Source organism: Lissotriton vulgaris, chromosome 9 (assembly GCF_964263255.1).
Source record: "Lissotriton vulgaris chromosome 9, aLisVul1.2, whole genome shotgun sequence".
NCBI lineage: Eukaryota > Metazoa > Chordata > Amphibia > Caudata > Salamandridae > Lissotriton > Lissotriton vulgaris.
This window is the reverse complement of record NC_141697.1, coordinates 1,214,693,769-1,214,713,046: the sequence shown is the minus strand read 5'-3', so window position 1 is coordinate 1,214,713,046 and position 19,278 is coordinate 1,214,693,769. Positions and strand designations below refer to the sequence as shown.

General features: G+C 40.9%; 1 protein-coding gene across 2 annotated transcripts in view; it reads left to right on the top strand.

Moving 5' to 3' along the window:
• The window catches only part of LOC147693063 (solute carrier family 26 member 6-like), a 240,761-nt gene that overhangs the window by 121,239 nt on the left and 100,244 nt on the right, over positions 1 to 19,278 (top strand). For both annotated transcript variants that reach the window (XM_086936875.1, XM_086936874.1), the window contains exons 9-11: positions 3,571 to 3,718; positions 7,184 to 7,297; positions 17,677 to 17,754. In XM_086936875.1, the coding sequence (XP_086793001.1) occupies positions 3,571 to 3,718; positions 7,184 to 7,297; positions 17,677 to 17,754 (340 nt within the window). The remainder of the gene's footprint in view (positions 1 to 3,570; positions 3,719 to 7,183; positions 7,298 to 17,676; positions 17,755 to 19,278) is intronic.

Here is a 19,278-nt window from a genome sequence, read left to right as displayed (position 1 = left end):
CTAGCAGTTTAAAATAGGGTGTATACCTCCAAAGTGTAGCTTGGAAATGTTACTTTATCACACTAGGTAACAATCTGGTGTGATAAACTCCGCCCAACACATAGTTCCAGCCCCTGCATTATCAATGGTTTGTGCAAGGGTCGGTATTATACAGACTTCTTGTAATCAGGATCTCAGGGTTCCTCTCTTGTGCAATCTTGCAGAGAAATGTTTTGCATGGCTTACCTAAATCTAACTAAGTTCAACTAGACTGAAAATGTTATTGCTGTGTAGAAAAGAACTTTGCCAAAGCAAAAAAAGGTAAATCGACAAAATATGAAAGCTTCAAGAAGGGCACAAATTCGGAACTTTGTACAACTTTGCCAGTGGATACAAAACCATGCACACTCATAGCGACACCCACAACAATGCCTCTGCAAGGAGACACATAACTACTGTGTATTATAGCACGTTCCATGGGCATGTCCCAAAATCATGCATGCAAGGTTCAATTTTTTTTTAAATTAAAATACTCACAACATTGTGCTCTAATTTCAGTCTGTTTTTCATATGCAGCTGAAGGAATCACTCAGTAAGATTTACAGAGAAATAGATCCATTTTTAGGTGCCTGAATATGGCCTGCATCCAGGTAAATAAAATAGTTAGAAAACCTTTTATTAAACCAAAGGCATTGTTTTTATGAACATATTCTTCCTCTCAGACAAAAGCTAGTTCAAAATGTTTATGATAACCTGATTTACATTTGTTTGGGTAGTTCAGTTCTTTATATTAAGAAACCTTCCTCGATTGATAGTGTGTCTTTTGCACAACTTTGGAGAACAGTCATTGGTCTAGCCTCCTGGTCTGCTTGAGCCAATCAGCAGACAAAAGTGAGAAGAAGGAAAAGAGGAGCTAAATGAATGGACATTCATATCCTGCATGGCAGCAGGAGATCTGTCACGGAGGAAAGAAGGTCCAGTAACAGCAGGCCTATGATGGGGATAGACATTTGTAGATCGCCACAGTGTATCCTGGTAATGAATGAGAAACAGGGTATCCTGGAGATAAAGGAAAAGTTGATAGAAGAATAGCAGAACTTAAAGAATATAGAAAAAAAGCTGAGTGTTAGATTTTTTTCTGCAAAGCAAGTGATCATCCATGAGACGTAGGAATAGAGGAAGTGAGGGTCATATTTTGGCTGCTTGGAAGAAGAAGCCACTGCCTGTCGTGACGGAAGGGAATACAATGCAATCAGAAAGTACAATTGTAGGTCACAAGACAGGGAATGTGGAACAATTTTGGCTTGAAGGAAAAGATTACCAGTCTTGAGAAAAGCTCTGTGAACTAGATGCATGGGTTTGAACCAGATGTGAGCAGAGCCAGGGAGCCGGTGAAACTTGGAGATAGTGTGAAATGTGAATGAATTTAGGGAGATTAATCCAACAGCTGTATGTTGAATATGGACCCATTGATCTCTAAAACTCAAGCAGAGAGGATTGCAGTAATCCAGCCTGGAGAGGAAAACTGTACAACAAGTTGATGAGAAGACAAAGGAGGAAATTGGAGTTTTTTTTAGAAGGTATGGATGGTAGAAACAAGAAGATTATCTTTTGTTTATGTGGGTGGAAAGAGACTGTGATTCCTCGAAAGAGAAGCCCAAGTTGCTGACTTCTTTAGCTAAGGTGGACGGAGGCCGAGTTCAGGAGGCCACCAAACTGAAGGTTCATGAGTGGTAGAGGATTTACCAAGTAAAATAATATCCAATTTATCGGTTTTCACTTGTAGACAGCAATGGGTCATCCAAGGGACAAATGAAACCAAACTTTGTTAGCAATCCTGCTATGGACATGGGATGACAGCAAGGAAGCGTGCCAACTGTGCAGGCTGGGCCTGGAAACTATAACTCACCAAATTTGCATATGTAAATAGACTCGGGAGGACCGAAAAACCATATCAAAGCCATCATTTAACATCAGAGGGCTTTCGCTGCAGGCAGGCAGTCATCACTGACTTTAATTCTTCTGATATTCAGCTAAACTGCATATTGGTGAAATACCTGGCAAGAGTCGAACAGAAAATCTGCAGGTCGGCAGTTAAACACATCCCTTAGCCAAACCTAAAATTGTGACTTTCTTTGTAGCTTCTATGATTCGCAGGCCCATGCTGCTGCAGTCCGGACTTTTTGTTTCCATTTTTGGACTTGTAGTCTTGATGTTATCATGAGATCAAAAAGACTACAAGTCCCAATATGGAGAAGAAAACACTGTCCTGGACACAGCTTTGAAGTGAGTCAGACTGCATGTCTTGTCGTGAAGAGCCCCACTGAAATTAAGGTGTGGGTCAAAATGTCAACACTGGATTAGGGATTATCAAGTATACATAGCATTTAATACAGGAATCAGTGCTTTTACTGAACTGGACAGTGCATATCCTTGTGGATATCCCTCTTGTATATAAGTGATATTGCTCAAATCACTGCACCTATGAGTACTGCACAGTCTGGGCTATTCCAATTTATGAAGTACCTATTGGGGGAATCAATACTGTAAATCATTGTTGATATCAAGGCTTGAGTGGATCCTTCTATCGTGACTTCATGGTAACTTGTGAATGAGACACACGGAACCATGTGTCTATTCTATGATATTCCCGGGTTCCCATTATGGGCCAAAAGGGTTGGGTCCTGTGTACCCTTCAGCCTAAACAGTCAGGCAGTTCTAGAGCATTGGGAATAAAAAATTATCTTCTCGAGTCACCATTCTTAAGAAATGCTCATGCTCAGCATTAGAATTTCTAAGGTGCTGCAATCTTTTGGAACTCACTACCAGTGGACTTTAAAGCAACACTCATCTTAATGTCCGTCTGCAAAACCTGAGAACTCATCTCTTCTGCTTGTTTAAGACTCACTGCCTTCCAAATCTTGCTTCTCCAAATTCCCTGTATTACCTAGTATCTTTTGCTTGTGGGTCAACCTTTTGTCCTTTCTTCTTCATGTTCTTTTCCATTGTCTAGTCCCTGTTTTTCTCTTCCAGCTCCCTGTTTCTTCAGTGCTCACTCACACTGTCTTACTTACATTCATTCTTGTCATTCCACTCCTCCTGCCTCTCCATTATGTCCTCTCTTCGACTCTTTATCCTCTTCCCTGCCAATTACTCACTTGTTTTGAGTTATCCACTCCCTCTACAACCCTCTTTTCACCTTCTCTCTCTGCAACCCCTTTCTTCTTCCTCTTGGTGTCCCCTACTGATTCCCTCTGTCTCCTGTCACTACCCTCCTTCATTCTACTCTATTAGTCCCCTATTTCCTTCCCCTCCTTCACTCTCTACCATGCGCAAACTCCATCCCCAGCCCATCTCCACACACCGTCTCTATCTCTCTTCTACCCCTCACCTTCCATACCAGCTTCTATCTCTTTCCTCCACCTATATTATGTTAACTGTTGACATCCTTCTAGGTTGTGTTGTCCGTAAGACTACTCAGTTATTGCTGTTCTATGTAAAGCGCTTTCGCACATAGTGGTGCCTGGCACTATATGAAACTGCCAAATAAATAAATAACGACTCTTTGTGTTCTATTCCTGTTTCTCCCAGCTTGCAAAGCCCAGCACTGCCCAACGCTGGCCTCTTTGACAAAGTAGTGGGCAATGCATTCGCCATCGCTATTGTGGGCTACGCCATCACCATCTCATTGGGAAAAACGTTTGCTGCAAAACATGGCTACAAGGTGGACAGCAATCAGGTAAGGAAGAGGTCACATTGAATATTTTTTAAATGTTATATTTTTGTATAAATATAGGAACATTTAGCGACTTTAAGAACCTGTCGGGTGGTGCTGTACAAATAATTTTGTTCACCATTATTTATGATTCATCATGAAAATATCCTGATGTTTCATTTTAAAAAGAGCCCAGTTAAAAACGTTGACACACACTTTTTACTCCATCTGCACTCCTGTTGGCAGTTTTCCTCTTTAAGGATCTTAAGCTTTTGGAGCGAGTTTGCTTTCCAGCTAATTTCTGGGCCTCAGGAGAGGGGCATGTTAATGCACATTTTGTTGAAATTCTTAACACACAAGACTGCACTTGCATAGAGATTTATTGTTCTTAAATATGGGGAGAGTATTTTTCCTGAATTACTTTTTCCCAGTCTCTATTCTCATCAAAATTGGAGTTGATTCTGAGAATTGTCAGGGAAGAGACTTGAAAAGTAACAGCTGTGGTAAGACCAAACCAAGAATCAGGGCCCTACTTTGAGAGATTAGTATTGGTTTACACATACAAAGTTCAGGGATTGCTGTGAGCTAACTGTTGAAACCCATCAAAAAGGTAAGAGTTAATTACTACATCTCTCAGACCGAAACCAATGTGATTTGAGGAAATATTAAAATCACCTCAAGCAATACTTTTCTGGCTGCCCATTGATGGTAGGGATGGGTGGGATCAAAGATGACATCAGCAAACTCTGAATCATACCCCAGAGAACGGTAGACTACAGTACATCAGTGTGTTTTTGTGAAAATACTGTAAAGAAATTTGAACCAGTCTTTTCGAGAAATCTCACAGCCCTTGGGACAATTTCTCTCCTGAGAAGTCTCTATGGACCAGTCCTCTTCTGAGAAGTCACTGTGGACCATTCCTCTTTTGAGAAGTCTCTATGGACCAGTGCTCTTCTGAGAAGTCACTGTGAGCCAGTCATAAACCAGAAAGTCCCTTATCCGGCAGAAGCATCCTTGTATTAATTTAAGACGGGGGAAAACTGAACTTCTTCTGTTCTGTCATAATACCACTTTATGGGGACCCTAACATTGGCCCGTTCAAATGGGCACTCCACCCATCCCTTCTAAATCAGCACGCAACTTAGGCGTGACCTTCGACAACCAGCTAACTATGAAAAGCCATGTGGTCAAAACTTCCTCTACCTGCATCACAATCATTAAGTGGTTGCGCAAGATCATCTGGATGCTGCCAGTGGATACCCAGAAAACTGTGGTCCAGGCTTTAATCACTTCCAGACTGGACTACAGTAACATTATTCTTCTGGGTGCCAGCAAAGAGGTGAACCGCAAACTTCAAATAGTCCAGAATATGGCAGCACGACTGCTTTGCAAATTACCCAATACTTCCCCTATCTCTAACTCCGTCCGCTCACTACACTGGCTTCGTATTGAAAACCGCACAAAATTTAAAGCTCTTTGTATAATGCACAAAATAAACACCGGTCTGGCTCCACCATATCTTACATCCCTGGTTCACCAGCACTGCCCCCACCGCACTTTGCGTTCATCTAACCAACACCTTTTCTCAGTGCCTAGAATTAGAAAAGCCAGAATGGGAGGATGCTCTTTTGCCTGGCTAGCCCCTTCACTTTGGAATTCTCTTCCCCTTCAGTTACGAAAAGAACCCAATTATCTCATATTTCGTAAACAGGTAAAAAATTGGCTATTTAATATGTAGCTTCCTCCCCTCTGACCTTCCCTCTCCCTTGTTGGTTTTTAGCGCCGGGAAACCTACGGGTAGCTGAGCGCTTTATAAGTTTAAATATAATAATAATAATAAGACAGGTGTAACTAGTGTCAATTTGTTGATGGAGGAATAACTGCTTAGGTGGACAAGTATCTATCAGACAGCCTCTGGCCTTAGTCTTCTGCAGGCAGACTAAAGTTTGGCTTCAGAAAAAAGCAAAATAATGGAAGCAAACGAGTAATTTTGCTTAGATGGTTCCTTACAGATTAGAGATTTCAAACATAAAATCACCTAGACAGGGGACTTATTTGATTGCAGAACGTTCAGCTTGGTAAGTTGTAACAACAGCAAATGATCTTGCCGTTGGGAGCAGCTGTTTATGCACTAACTGTGAATTCATTTGTACATGTAGTGAAGAACTTATCGGCACACTTGCTATACTCAAAGCTCCTGATTTAGAGTCCTATGGCACATGTCATAAGAAAGACAGCCCATTTGCCAAGTAAAAACTCTATCTCAAGCCCATAGTCTTCCTATGAAGATTTGTGACTTCTCTGTATTCTTTCATAAATGATTGGAAGTGTAATTTGTCAGAAAATCATAAAGTGCACATGTGCAAGGCCTTCAGAAATTCCCTACACCTAGAAATGTGAAGGGCCAATCATGTTTTCACAACAGAAGTCAAGAAAACACACACTAAGGCCTCTCAGTGTCAGGTAGGGCTCCCCCTTAGGAAATTGGTGCATCAATTCACATAACTTTCTTCTTATATTTTAGAATCTCCATCTTCACCAATATGGAAATTCTTGAATCTTATATAGCTCTGCAAATTTAAATCACAAATTTTCAATATTCCTTAAATGTTTACATTTTAGAGCATTACTCTGTAATTAAGGCTCCCTTTTTTCGTTTTTACTGAATTTTACAGATAAATACAGGCAGAATGCCATTTATTTTCTTGTCTGCATTTATTTTTCAATGTGGATAAAAACGGAAATTGTATGCTTTTTGAGTGATTCTAAATACACTTTGCCATGACTGCCAGGCCAATAACTGGGTTAGTTGAGAGCTAAGGGGGTTTAAAAAGAAAGTTTTAGTGAAGAGGCTTGAACAGCAGTAGATATGCACAAGGCTGATACTGAAATTTGCATATTTTTGTATAAGTGCATTGATTTATCTTCTGCGTGTGTTCATATCACTGAAACCTGGCAGCCATTCATGGATGGAGGCATATTTATTGGTTAAATAATGTGGAAATATACCAGTTTCAGCTTTATATTTTTCACAGAACCCATAATAAATAAGGATAAATACAGATGAAGTTGACAAAAAATAAATATGGATAAATACAGACGGAAATGTCAAAAAATGAATACCACAAAACCGGGAGCCCTATCTGTAATATTTAATGTGGCGTGCCACCTTAAATGGATATGAACAAATGATCTAGACAATGACTGCTTGAAGGAGTATGGAGCTTCTGCATAAAATATAAGTGGTTAATGTCTAAGGAACTGACTCTCGAAATATCAAACAGTCTAAAATAGATTTTGAAGCTCCTGCCATGTCCCCAGGAATGTAACTCAAACATCTATAAGCTCCCAGGTGTGTGCACATTTGGTTAAGTAGTTGGAGTGTTGGCAGTACTGTTGGCCAGAGGTGTGTCCATTCATCTAAGATGCCTTACCTTTCACATGCATCAATCAGTCTGTTTCATTGCATTCTTTCTTTGTCCTTTATAGGAGCTGATAGCACTGGGCCTCAGCAACTTTGTGGGCAGCTTTTTCCATTGTTTTGCGATGTGCTGCTCATTGTCAAGGAGTATGGTCCAAGAGAATACAGGAGGAAATACCCAGGTGAGAGCAATGCTGCAGACTAAGGTAACTTTACCAGAGTGAGTACACATGTATAGTACATGCACATATAGAGAAGCATGTTCAAGCATGCTCAGGACTGGAGGAAATGGAATTGCCATTGGAAGCAAAAAAACATCAACAAGGCAAAAATGTGCGGCAAAGTTCAAGTGGAGTGGAATTGGGAAGTAAAAAATTAAATAAATGAGTCGGACAACACACATGATTTATTTTGTTGCTAGCTGTCACGACCATGCCATAGATAGCCTTGTGAAAAAGGCAAACCACAATAAAAATTAATTCTACCCCTTAATGGGCATTACTTTCACTGCCAGACTCCTGTCTGGCAGATGCCTAGTGGATGATTTACTCTGCTTGCCTAATCAGGAGCAGGCAACATGAGTAGAATTGGGGTGAAATGGGAGTTATGAAAACTGCCTACCAGGGTTTTTGTACAAGTTACTCCAACCTGATGTGTGGTAAACTTATGTAAGGGTGAATTACATGCTTATTCAGCATTTATAGTGACAAGACATATAACTGTGGCATAGACCGGCCCAAGCACCAGCAAGTAGGGCGGGAAGGTTCAACCTGACACTAATGCAACACCACTGGTATACCAGGTGCTTAATTTGCACTCAAAAACATTCACACTTTTAGAAGTATGACAGTGCAATCTCCTGACCTCCAAGTTTGACCCTTGTAGGTGGTCCACTAATCTTTCCCTGGTGGGACCATCATAACGCGGGGTCTCGGATTGAGAGGAAATTTTCCATCACATTAATACTCAATCTCACAAGCATCTATGCATTTGGAAATCCTTTTAATATTCGAACTCTTACCATATTGTGTGACAGCACTATACTTATCGACTTTGACAGTTGTGTAAGGTGCAAATATTTAGAAACTCCATTTTCTAGTAGTCACCCACAGAAAAACTGAGAGGTTTGACTGTTGGTATTATCAAGGCATTCCATAGAGCAAGTCTGTTGAGGCTCTAAACAACTCCTAAACCCCAGGAGGTAGGGTTTGGAAACACAGGATTTGCCCTGAGAAAGCTTACCCTGGAGCCACTATAAACGTACTTCAGAGGTGGAGTGTCTCCCTCTCAATAAGAAGAACGGGCTAGTACCCTGGCACAATTGGGGGACTTTGGGCTATAGAAAAGGTAATGTTACCTTGGCAGGCTAGGTGTACACTGCCCTTAAGATAACTATTAAATCATTCAACCTGCTCATTGCACTGTTGGTCATAAAGGGAAGTCCTAAAGTGTGTTATGCCATGAAAATATGGAAACCAATCATTTTGGTGGAAGTAACTTGCACTCCATTATCTGAAATAATCATCTTAGGGAAATCCTTTGTTGCAAACTAACTTGAGGAATTAAAATTTTTTGGAAGTGGTTGCTCTCTCAAAAACATAACATTTGGCTTTTTAGAATGATAATCAATGAGGATTAAAGCATGCTACATGTAAGAAGGAACTTTGTGAAAGGTTCCAGCAATCTCCAGACCCCGTCTTTTGCAATGCAAAGTCAGGCCAATGAACTGGTTGTACAGGGGTACATGAGGTGTTCAAATCTTTTTTGGGTGACACTCATACATGAAACTCTCTGACATAAATGATTGCCATCTATGTGCATTCCGGGCCATCAAAAATGGATCCTACACAAACAATTGAGAGCTTAAATCCCCATGAGACACTTGTGACAAGAAGAAAGAATGCATAAGCAAAGACCCTTGGGAGGAATGCATTTATTGTTAAGAAAGACAAATTCATTAACTATATTTCATTCTACACTTACTTAAGTAAAGCAATGTATAATACCGCATATTATCAAGACAGGCAATAAAATTATTGCTGCTTTAGTGGCGAAAAACTGCAGCTAAAGCGGCAGTAATTGGCTTGATAATATGCTCTATGGAATTCCAATTGAAGCCCATATTAAATGTGAAGGACGTCTAACATGAGCTTCAATTGGAATTCCATAGAGCATATTATCAAGTCAATTATTGCTGCTTTAGCTGCAGTTTTCTGCCACTAAAGCGGCAATCATTTTATCGCCTGTCTTGATAATATGCCCCTATGTTTTTCATTCCGGACTCATCACAGTTCCTCATCTACATAACCAGTTTGTAGAGTGTCAACATCACTCAAATTCACCTCCACATCAATTTCCCCATCCCCCTTTCTTCTTCATTACGTCTTGACATGTGTGATTAAAGCCTGCAGGTTCTTGTTCCTTCAAGGGACACAATGAGCGTTAAAACAGTACAGATAGTTTAGAACTAAGTCTAGGTATACATGCAGTGCATGGTAATCCTCCAGCTCGAGACAAAATGTGGACAAGGAATTCATGGTTAGTTTGCAGTTTGGACATCTTTCCCCAGATGAAATGGCACAAAAACACAAGACAAAAATTCCCTCTTGATGACAGTATATCTCTGTCTAATTATGGATCCTGGTGACAAAGGCTACTACTCATTCTTCAATCCTATGTTTTTGGGACAAGGCAGCCCTTAAGTGGTTTGAGCTGGGATCCACCAACATGGTGGTCAGTCTTTCAAGGCCTTATATTTTTCCTTTACAGATTTAAAGGTGTCTTTATGATCTTGTCTCCACACAAACCTTTAACCTTTTCCCAGCAGTTTGCACAAGGGTTCCATGAGAGTAAAAAGGTTTTCCACAAATTTGAAGTAGTATTCACATAACTGTATGATTGACATCAACATCCCCTTGTCAGTGGGCGGTGGTACATCCTACATAGCCTTAACCAGGGATGATTTTGACACTAAACCTAGTCCCAACATTTTTTTTTGCATATTTTATGTTGCACTCTATGCCTGAACGGGTATTGTATGTATATATATATATATATATATATATATATATATATATATATATATATATATATATAGTAAAGCTCCAAGGTTCCCACCAGTTGGAGACGCACTCTGACATCCACTACAGTAACCTTCATGAGGTAAAAGCCGGATCGGCGAGCGGATCCAGTTTACAGCTTGCCTGTTGATTCACACCGGACGCGTTTCGTGCTCATTGCACTCTTCAGCGGCGCAACAGGCATTTTGGCATAAAGGCCACACCTCCCACTTAAAAATATTGTCCCTCCAATGGGCGACTCGAATGAGTCTGCGTTGGTTTGTGGGTCTTGTAGTGTGTGCTTCAGTTATGTGCCGCTGTCTGAGCTGTTTCAAGCCCACCAATGGGCTTCCACTCACACACCCAGCTTGTCAATCCTCCATGGATGCCTCCACATTGAGACTCCGTGAATCGGAGCTCCGTGGCCCCAAATTTCCAGGTGGTGCATCTCCCGCGGCTGGGAGGCCGCGTATAAATCAAAGCTCCAAGGTTCCCAGCAGTTGGTGACACACTCTGACATCCACTGCAATAACCTTCATGAGGTAAAAGCCCGATCTGCAAGCGGATCCAGTTTTCAGCAAGCCTGTCGATTCACGCCGGACGCGTTTCATGCTCATTGCACTCTTCAGTGGCGCAACAGTCATTTTGGCATTGGGGCCACACCTCCCACTTAAAAATATTTGCCCTCTAATGGGCGACTCGAATGAGTCCGCGTTGGTTTGTGAGTCTTGTAGTGTGTGCCGCTGTCTGAGCTGTTTCAAGCCCACCAATGGGCCTCCACTCGCACATCCGGCTTGTCAATCCTCCACGGATGCCTCCACATTGAGACTCCGTGAATTCACAGAGCCACTATGTGGGACATCTTCTTGGGATATTGAACGGCATCCACATGCTTAGGCCCATCTGTGGGCTCTGGACTTTTTGGCAACAGCAATATTTACGTGCACCCATTAGGGTAGAGTTTGCTGATCCAGACTATAACACCCACAAGTCAATACGCTCAACAGAGCAGCCCATTGAAGGGTGAAATTTTTCCTTGTGTGTGTATGGGTCAGAACAGCACGAAAGACTGTTGAAGCCTCTGATGATGTGCGGCAGCACAGAAACGCGTCAGGCATGCATAACTCGACACGAAAGCTGTTATTTGCATCTGCATGCCGGTTCCCTTCTTACCCTTTAAAAGCCTGGTGCTAGCGGATGACTGAGTGCGTCTTTGTTCCGGTGGGGAACTTTGGAGCTTATATATATATACATCAGGGAACAAAGGATCCAGTCCCTAAGACCGCGTTATCAACAAAAACCAAACCCACAAACACTGAAAGGAACAGGAGCCGCCGCCAACGCAGGCAATTCAACAAGAGGACGCGGGAACTGGCAGCAGAGAAGACGCAATTGGAAAAAGTAAAAAAGAACACCAATGTAGACCGGACAATTGTCAACCTCACCAATATAGAACTCAATGAAGCTGAAAAACAACTATTAGCATGGGGTTTAAGTTATTGCCCTGAAAGCAATTTTAATTTTATTAAAACAAGGGTAGATGTCTACAAATTCATAAGAAAACTGAAATTGAGGAAATACTTTGCCATCAAAAACCCTGGCGGGGTGGAATCACGGGTGGTAGCGCAAAAATCTAGCGTATCAACAACTATTGCTGTTAAAGAAATCCCCCTATTGCGGACATTGCATAATTTGAGAATGGAGGAATCGGAAGATAGTATCCCCAGTACTCAAGAGTTATTGAAGGAAGAAAATATCAAGATGAGGAGGGGAGGTCACAGTCCATTTAAATCACCTTCCACCTTCGTCCCGGTAATGCCAAGGGACGCAATAGACGTTTACCACGAAAGGGTTATTGATGAATTGAAAATACTCCATAAAAAAACGTGCACCACCAAACTAAAAAGCAAGGATAAAGATAAAAGATACTTTCAATTTATGGACAAACTGAAGAACAATGACACTGTCGTCATCAACAAAGCGGACAAAGGAGGCAATATTGTCCTTTGGGACAAAAAGGTATATAGAGATGAAGCATTTAGGCATCTAAATGATGAGGAATGCTATGAAATGTCAAATGGAGCAGCTGTCCACAAAGTGAATGAGGAATATAAAAAAGAACTAAGTAAGTGGGTAAGAGAGGGGTTAATCACAAAGGATGAAAATAAGTTCCTATTGAATGTTCACCCCACTTTACCCACGTTCTACCTCATCCCAAAGGTACATAAAGGGATTGACCCTCTACAAGGACGTCCAATAATCTCAGCTATAAATAGTACCTTTGAAAAGACTTCGAAATATGTAGACTTTTTTTCTACAGGACTTTGTTACAAGGCTGCCCTCATATATATATATAGGATTCCCGTGACTTTCTAGTCAAACTGAAGGAAGTGCACTGGGAAAATGATTATCTGCTGTTGACATTGGATATCAAATCTCTGTATACAAGTATCAGGCACGATGCTGGCCTGGCGGCAGTAGAACATTATCTAAAATTGCGTAATGTTGATTGTTATAGCCATAACAAAATGTTATTGAAAATTATTCACTGGTGCCTCCACAATAACAGGTTCCTCTTTGACGGAAAGGTATATAGACAGAAACAAGGTGTAGCTATGGGGGCATGCTTCTCCCCCAGCTATGAATGTTTACATGTTGGCTGGTGGGAGGAGCATGTCCTACAGGGGGAACATAAAGCTTTGTTTGATAGACATGTTATACAAATGTGGAGATATATAGACGACATCTTTATCGTCTGGAAGGGTACGGTATTGGAAGCAGAGACGTTTGTTGACACTATCAATATCAACACACTTAATCTGGAATTTACCCACCATATAGATTCCACTTCCATTAGCTTCCTTGACATTTTGGTTTCTATTAGGGCGAATAATATTGAAACCAGCCTGTTTCAAAAACCTACAGCAGGGAATACCCTACTCCACGCAAGTAGCTTTCACCCGCACCACACCATAGCAAGTTTACCTTATGGTGAATTTCTAAGAATTAAGAGAGCCTGTAGTACAGATGTTGCTTACGAGGAGGCAATTTCAATAGCAAAACAGAGGCTAGTAGAGAGAGGCTACAGTGAGAAAAACCTGAAAAAAGCCCTACTCAAGGCCAATATGGTAGAAAGAAGTACATTATTGGAGAGGAAACAAGACACTACCACCCAAACAGATACCATTCCACTTAATGAGAGTGTAGATAAGGAAAGTTCAGTTAAATCCTGAAGATTTGTATCGACCTACAGTACACAATCACAAAGCATTAGAAAGATAATGAATAGAGAATGGCCTATAGTGATGACTGGCAGTGTTCTCAATGAAATCTATGTGCATAAACCTAACTTTACCTTTAGAAAAGCTCATTCTATGAGGTCGGATTTAGTCAAAACTTGCCCTGAAGTATACAATAAAGCAAACTGGTTTCCCACTCGGAATGTTTTTTTTAAATGCAGCTCATGCCGGGCGTGCAAATTTGGGATTAATACCGCAGAGTACACAAATGCATTTTCAGAACGTCCGATTAAAATCAAAGGACAATTCGCATGTAAAACTAAATATGCGGTGTACATGTTAACCTGTACATGCGGATTAAAATATGTCGGAAGCCCGAAGCTACCAGTACAAGCAAGAATATTACAACATCTGAGGGCTACAGTAAACTCTGACCCCACGTACCCGGTAGCTAGGCATGTCAAAACAGAACATGGTAACAACCTTAACGTGCTTAGATATTTTGTCATAGATAGTGTCCCAAATACAAAAAGGGGAGGTGACAGAGAAAAACAACTTCGTCACCTAGAAACCAGCTACATATTAAATTTGGATACTAAGAGCCAGCGGGGCCTTAATATCTGTGAAGACCTGTACCATTTCTTGGAAAGAGTGAACAAACTGTATATCTCGTTTTAATTAGTCTTTACACAACGAAATTCACATCCTAATAGGAAAATGAAGCAATGAAATCCCAGCCTGTTATATCAATTTTAAGCAGGTTTTTGTAGTAAGGCTTTTAATCTGGATTTTATCTGTACTGAATGTTTTTGTATCTATTTATTTTTTTATGCAAAGTACCAGGTTGCTGGAAAATGTGTAAAGAATGGATGGGTTTAACACAAAAGTATAACATATTGCATTATATGTACAGATTAATATAGGCCCTTTTGCAAGTTAGGTTTTGGCTAACATGTTTATCCCATGGTATGTAATAAATGGGTAATTTGAACTCTATCGAGATACAAGAGTAATCACAAGTCGAGGTTTAGTAAAGAAACATAGAATTATGAACTGGAAAATCGAATGCCATAAGTTGAAAGCTGTATTTGCACAGATATTAACCAAGCCAATGAAATTATTTATTTGCCCAATTTACCTGATTTCCTCCCCTTTTTTGTAAATACATCAATTTTGACTTAGTGTATGGTGGTTGTTAAACTCCCGGCTGGGAGATCAACTGTTTGCACTTTAAGAAATAGTATTTACTGACAGCACTTTAAACATTGCACTTTGCACATGATAGGGTGAGCGCGATCTGAGTGAGGTTAAACATAAAAATTGAATACTGAAAGGATAATATTGTATCTTTGTTTTAATAAGCAGTAAGCCACACACATGCGTATTTGCACAGAAAATGAAATGATTATTTTTATCATGAGTGTTATATTTATATAAGTTTATTTATATAAATGTATTTATTGTGTGAGTTGAGTACAAATGATAGCGAAAATTGAATGAATGAATACTGTTTATTTGTAAAGTCTGTTTTTTACAAAGACACGTCCTTATAGTCGATGTAAGTCATGAAGTACTTTGTCTATGTTTACGTTCGGATTGCGACCAATCACGGGGGTGTTTACAATTTAAATATGTGGAGGGTTGTTTGCACAAATTACCAGCGAGCAAGGCGACCGGGATCGCTGAAAAGCGTATGGTATTCAGCACAGCAATGCACTTAAAAAATAAATAAAGAAATTTACCAGCGGCTGCTGATTGAAACAAGGTGTCCGTTTCTCTCATTTGCGGTGAGCGCCGGAGATATGGCGTGGAGAGTGGATTTTTATATATATATATATATATATATATATATATATATATATATATATATATATATATATATATATATATATATATATACATATTACCTACTGGCTGTCGCCAGTAGGTAGTTATAGTTAGGACCTAGTTTCCATAGGAAATCCGCAACATTCTATTGGGAATAACTTTGGCGCCGGTTGATGAATCTCCACGAATTTCTCAAAGAAGATGGCCCGCTACGCTACGCTCCTTCCCTGAAAGTCTCGGGAAGATTCGACAAGCGGGGGCCGAGAAAAAATGGGGGTCCCAAAACGTGTTTTCCCCATGTTAATTTCCATAGGACTTTTAGACACGGCTACAGCCCGAACCGCTGAACGGAATGACACCAAATTTGGAAAAATGGTAGGGTCTGGTACGCAGATCACGCTTTTGTTTAAATGGTGTAAATCCCTCCAGTAGTTGCTGAGAAAATTAAAGTTGAAATCAATTATATATCTATACCGTGCACGAGCTTCTTGATGATTGGCTGCCACTGTCTGTCAACACTCTAAAACAGAAATTGTTGGCAGCCATCTTGTGCCTCGGTAGACTGAGGCACAGGAAAGCAGAAAAACAAACGTGTAGAACTCAAAAAGGGGGGTAGGGTACATGCACCCTGACCCCCTAGGCCTGCTCAGGGGGTCCCACAGGGACCCCCAAAGGCAAAAAAAAATGTTTGGGGGCAGAAAATCGCGGGCTGCGAAATTGCGCGCACCCAGTGATTTCCCCCCCAAAAAAATGTTTTTTCTTGGGGGTCACTTACCTCCCTTTTATCATCTTCCAATCCCCTTCCCTCACCATCTTTTCATTTCTTTTACCTTCACTCCCCTTACCCTACTCTATGCATCTCTCTTTGTCCCTTACTATCCTTTTTTAATTTCCCTTAACTCACTACCCTACCTTTAGACACCTTGGGGCAGATTTACAAGCCCCTTACACCTGTTTTGCGCCGCCGTTGCGTCACTTTTGTGACGCAGCGACGGTGCAAAAGATGCGCCATGGTGCGGGCTATTTACAACGTGACGCATCTGGTTCCGTCATGGCTCCGCCCGTTCTTCAGAACGTCAGCGCAGGCACGAAATCAGCACCGCGCAGGCGTGCCGGGCGGGCCATTACGGAACCGCTCCGTCACCAGCGCAGCCCACCCGAGGGCTATGACGGAGCGTTCCGTCATAAGCGTGGGAGGGGTTAAAGGATTGTTGTACATCAAACAGCCGACGTCCATCGTATATCAAGAGAGATGAAACCATGCACATATTCGACCACGGTATAGTTAGGAATTAGCATTTAAAAACCTTTGAAATTCACTGAAAAAAACGTAGGTTTCACACATGTTATAGTTAGCTGGACATTTCACTCATTTAAAACCATTGAAATTCCCCTGTTATAGTTAGTTCAGCTAGCTATAACTCGCGCGCCCGCAATGCACTGCTGATGCCGTCACATATTACATCACTCATGACATGGTGTTTTTTTCAGTGAATATTATATATATATATATATATATATATATATATATATATATATATATATATATAAAATCTTCAATTGCCAGTACTCACCGTAGTTATCTTACGTATGCACGCCTATATATATGTATTTTCACATTATTTTGGTTGTCAATATTCTGACACAATAAACATGTTGATCAGTATTTGGTATTAATTAAGCAGACGGACTTTCATCCTCTCTTGTACATCAGCAGGATAAATTACTTCCCCTTTTCAACAGCTCCCCTGTCTCGTTCCACTTGCATTGCAAGGAAAGATCTGCAAGGTCAGAAGAGAGAGGATCCAGCCTTACAAAACCAAGCTTTAACCCACATGAGCGTCAATCACTGTTGACAGCACACTCGTTCAGAATGGTATTGGGTCACCCATATCCAATACTGAAAAATGGTTTCATCTAGATCTGTTTCTGAGCAGCCTGCCTGCATCATGCTTAAGATTGGATTTTAAGAATATAACTCCTTACAATGCATGCGATTTGATCGCATGCCATTACAACGCGTCGTTACAACAACCTCATTGTTAGTAGGCAATACAATTACTTCGCAAATCATTACAACGACTTGCAGTAGGGGGCACGCTGGACTTAGGAATGCTATTATTTACTATTCCTACTCCAGTTTGGACAACAGCAGGGAAGGTGTTGGATTTTAAATTCAATACCAGTGCGCCCCCTACTGCAAGGTGTTGTAATGACTTTCAATGTAATGGCATTGCTTACTAACAACACTGTCATTGTAACAACCATGTTGTAATGGAATTGTGTTGTGGAGACAGCTTTGTAAAGGCTGTTTCCTGCTGCTTCCTCATAATGTTGAACATTCCGACATTTCCACATGACGGTACCCCGTTGCTTTTTCACACTCTGCGGAATTCTTGTTTTGATGGAGTCCTTGTGTCTTTTTGTCATCTTTAGATGGCCAGTGCTGTGTCTGCCTTGATCATCTTGGCCATTATCCTTCGAGCTGGGGAACTTTTTGAAGAACTTCCCAAGGTAGGATCCATCTCCAATTTCTGTTATCTGCACCTGGGCATATCTGCAAAAATGTATTGTGCCAATACTTGGAGGTAGAATTTTTCCAACAGGGACACAGGACCATCAACAACTTGTGGTGTTCTACCCCCTCCTCCTCATCCTCAGAAGGAAATTATGAGACTAGATTTAGGTAGCAGTATATAGGTAGATTGTTTGTGGTTCAATTATATTCCTTAAATGATTAAACCTGGAGAAAAGTTTGTATTTATTTTTTAGATTACTAAATGATGGCTGTTCCCTCAAATTCTGCCATACGCATAGGAACAACAGAATTTTGAAAGATAAAAAAAGCAAAGCCCCTCCCTTCCCTCATACCGTGCCCATGAAGCTTCTGCATTGAGTCCAATGGCTTGCAACCACAGATGAATGCGGGATGGCAGCGCATGTATGTTAAATGTGCTCGCCTTGAGGGCTTTTAGATAAACCATCTTGAGGGGTTCAGATGCTGAGCTTGCATTGCGAAGAAGCAGATGGGCATTAGTGCTCTGACATCACTCTGTGCTGGGATGTGCCAGGTGGTGGATCGTCTGTGGAAGACTTTGTAGAATGAACTTAGACATGACGTCACAAACTAGTAACTGTTTGTCTACTTATGACCTTGATCTGCTTATGGATATAGGGATAAAGAAACCTGACAGTGGAGCCTTCTTACGGACAGCACCTAACAAGGAGACATATGAAACAAGTACTACTTGTAGTACTCGGCCGGAGGACTCATCGCAGTTCCGGACCTTTGCTGATTTTGTGGATCGTTTTTTTATATCACGATCTGGACACTTCTGTCCGCATTGAGGAAGTTTTTTTCAAACTTTGTTTGGTGGATCGTACACCTGCATTAAACATTAAACTGAGTAATCACCATGTAAAACTACATGTCATGGACCTACACCCATGATACTTCTCTTATTCTATGGGTACCTATACCTTTTTGGAACGTCCAAATATTCTGATCCTAAATTGAAAAGACAAGCCTATTGAGTGACGACGGCGGTTTGCCTTATTCTTTCTTCACTTGAAGCTTATATCTATCAACACCCTGAAGAAGTCCCCAGTTGGGACGAAACGCGTCGGCTGTATGGTGTCTAACTTTTTCACTGAAATAAAGAAATTGAATCGCGGAAGCTGTATCACTGTGACTCATTGGAACTGCACAATATAAATTACCATATGTTTGATATTGTGGTCCACCTGTGCTGTTTTGTTCTGCTTATGGATATAGGTTTGAAAGAATGGTCATGTATGAGTCACTGAATGGAAAGCCCACTGCACATGAGCTGTGGAGCGACAATGATGCAGTATGATGCAGTATGACCTACTTTCTATTTAAGACCAATAAATACAGAAACAGCGTTAATGATCATTGCATTGCCTTGTGATGAATATTGACACCTTTTGCTGCAGTGGAGGTGACCTGATGGGCTTTGCATGGGTTGCATTCACCTGTGTGGAAACGTCACTACATTACAAAAGGGCTACATTCAA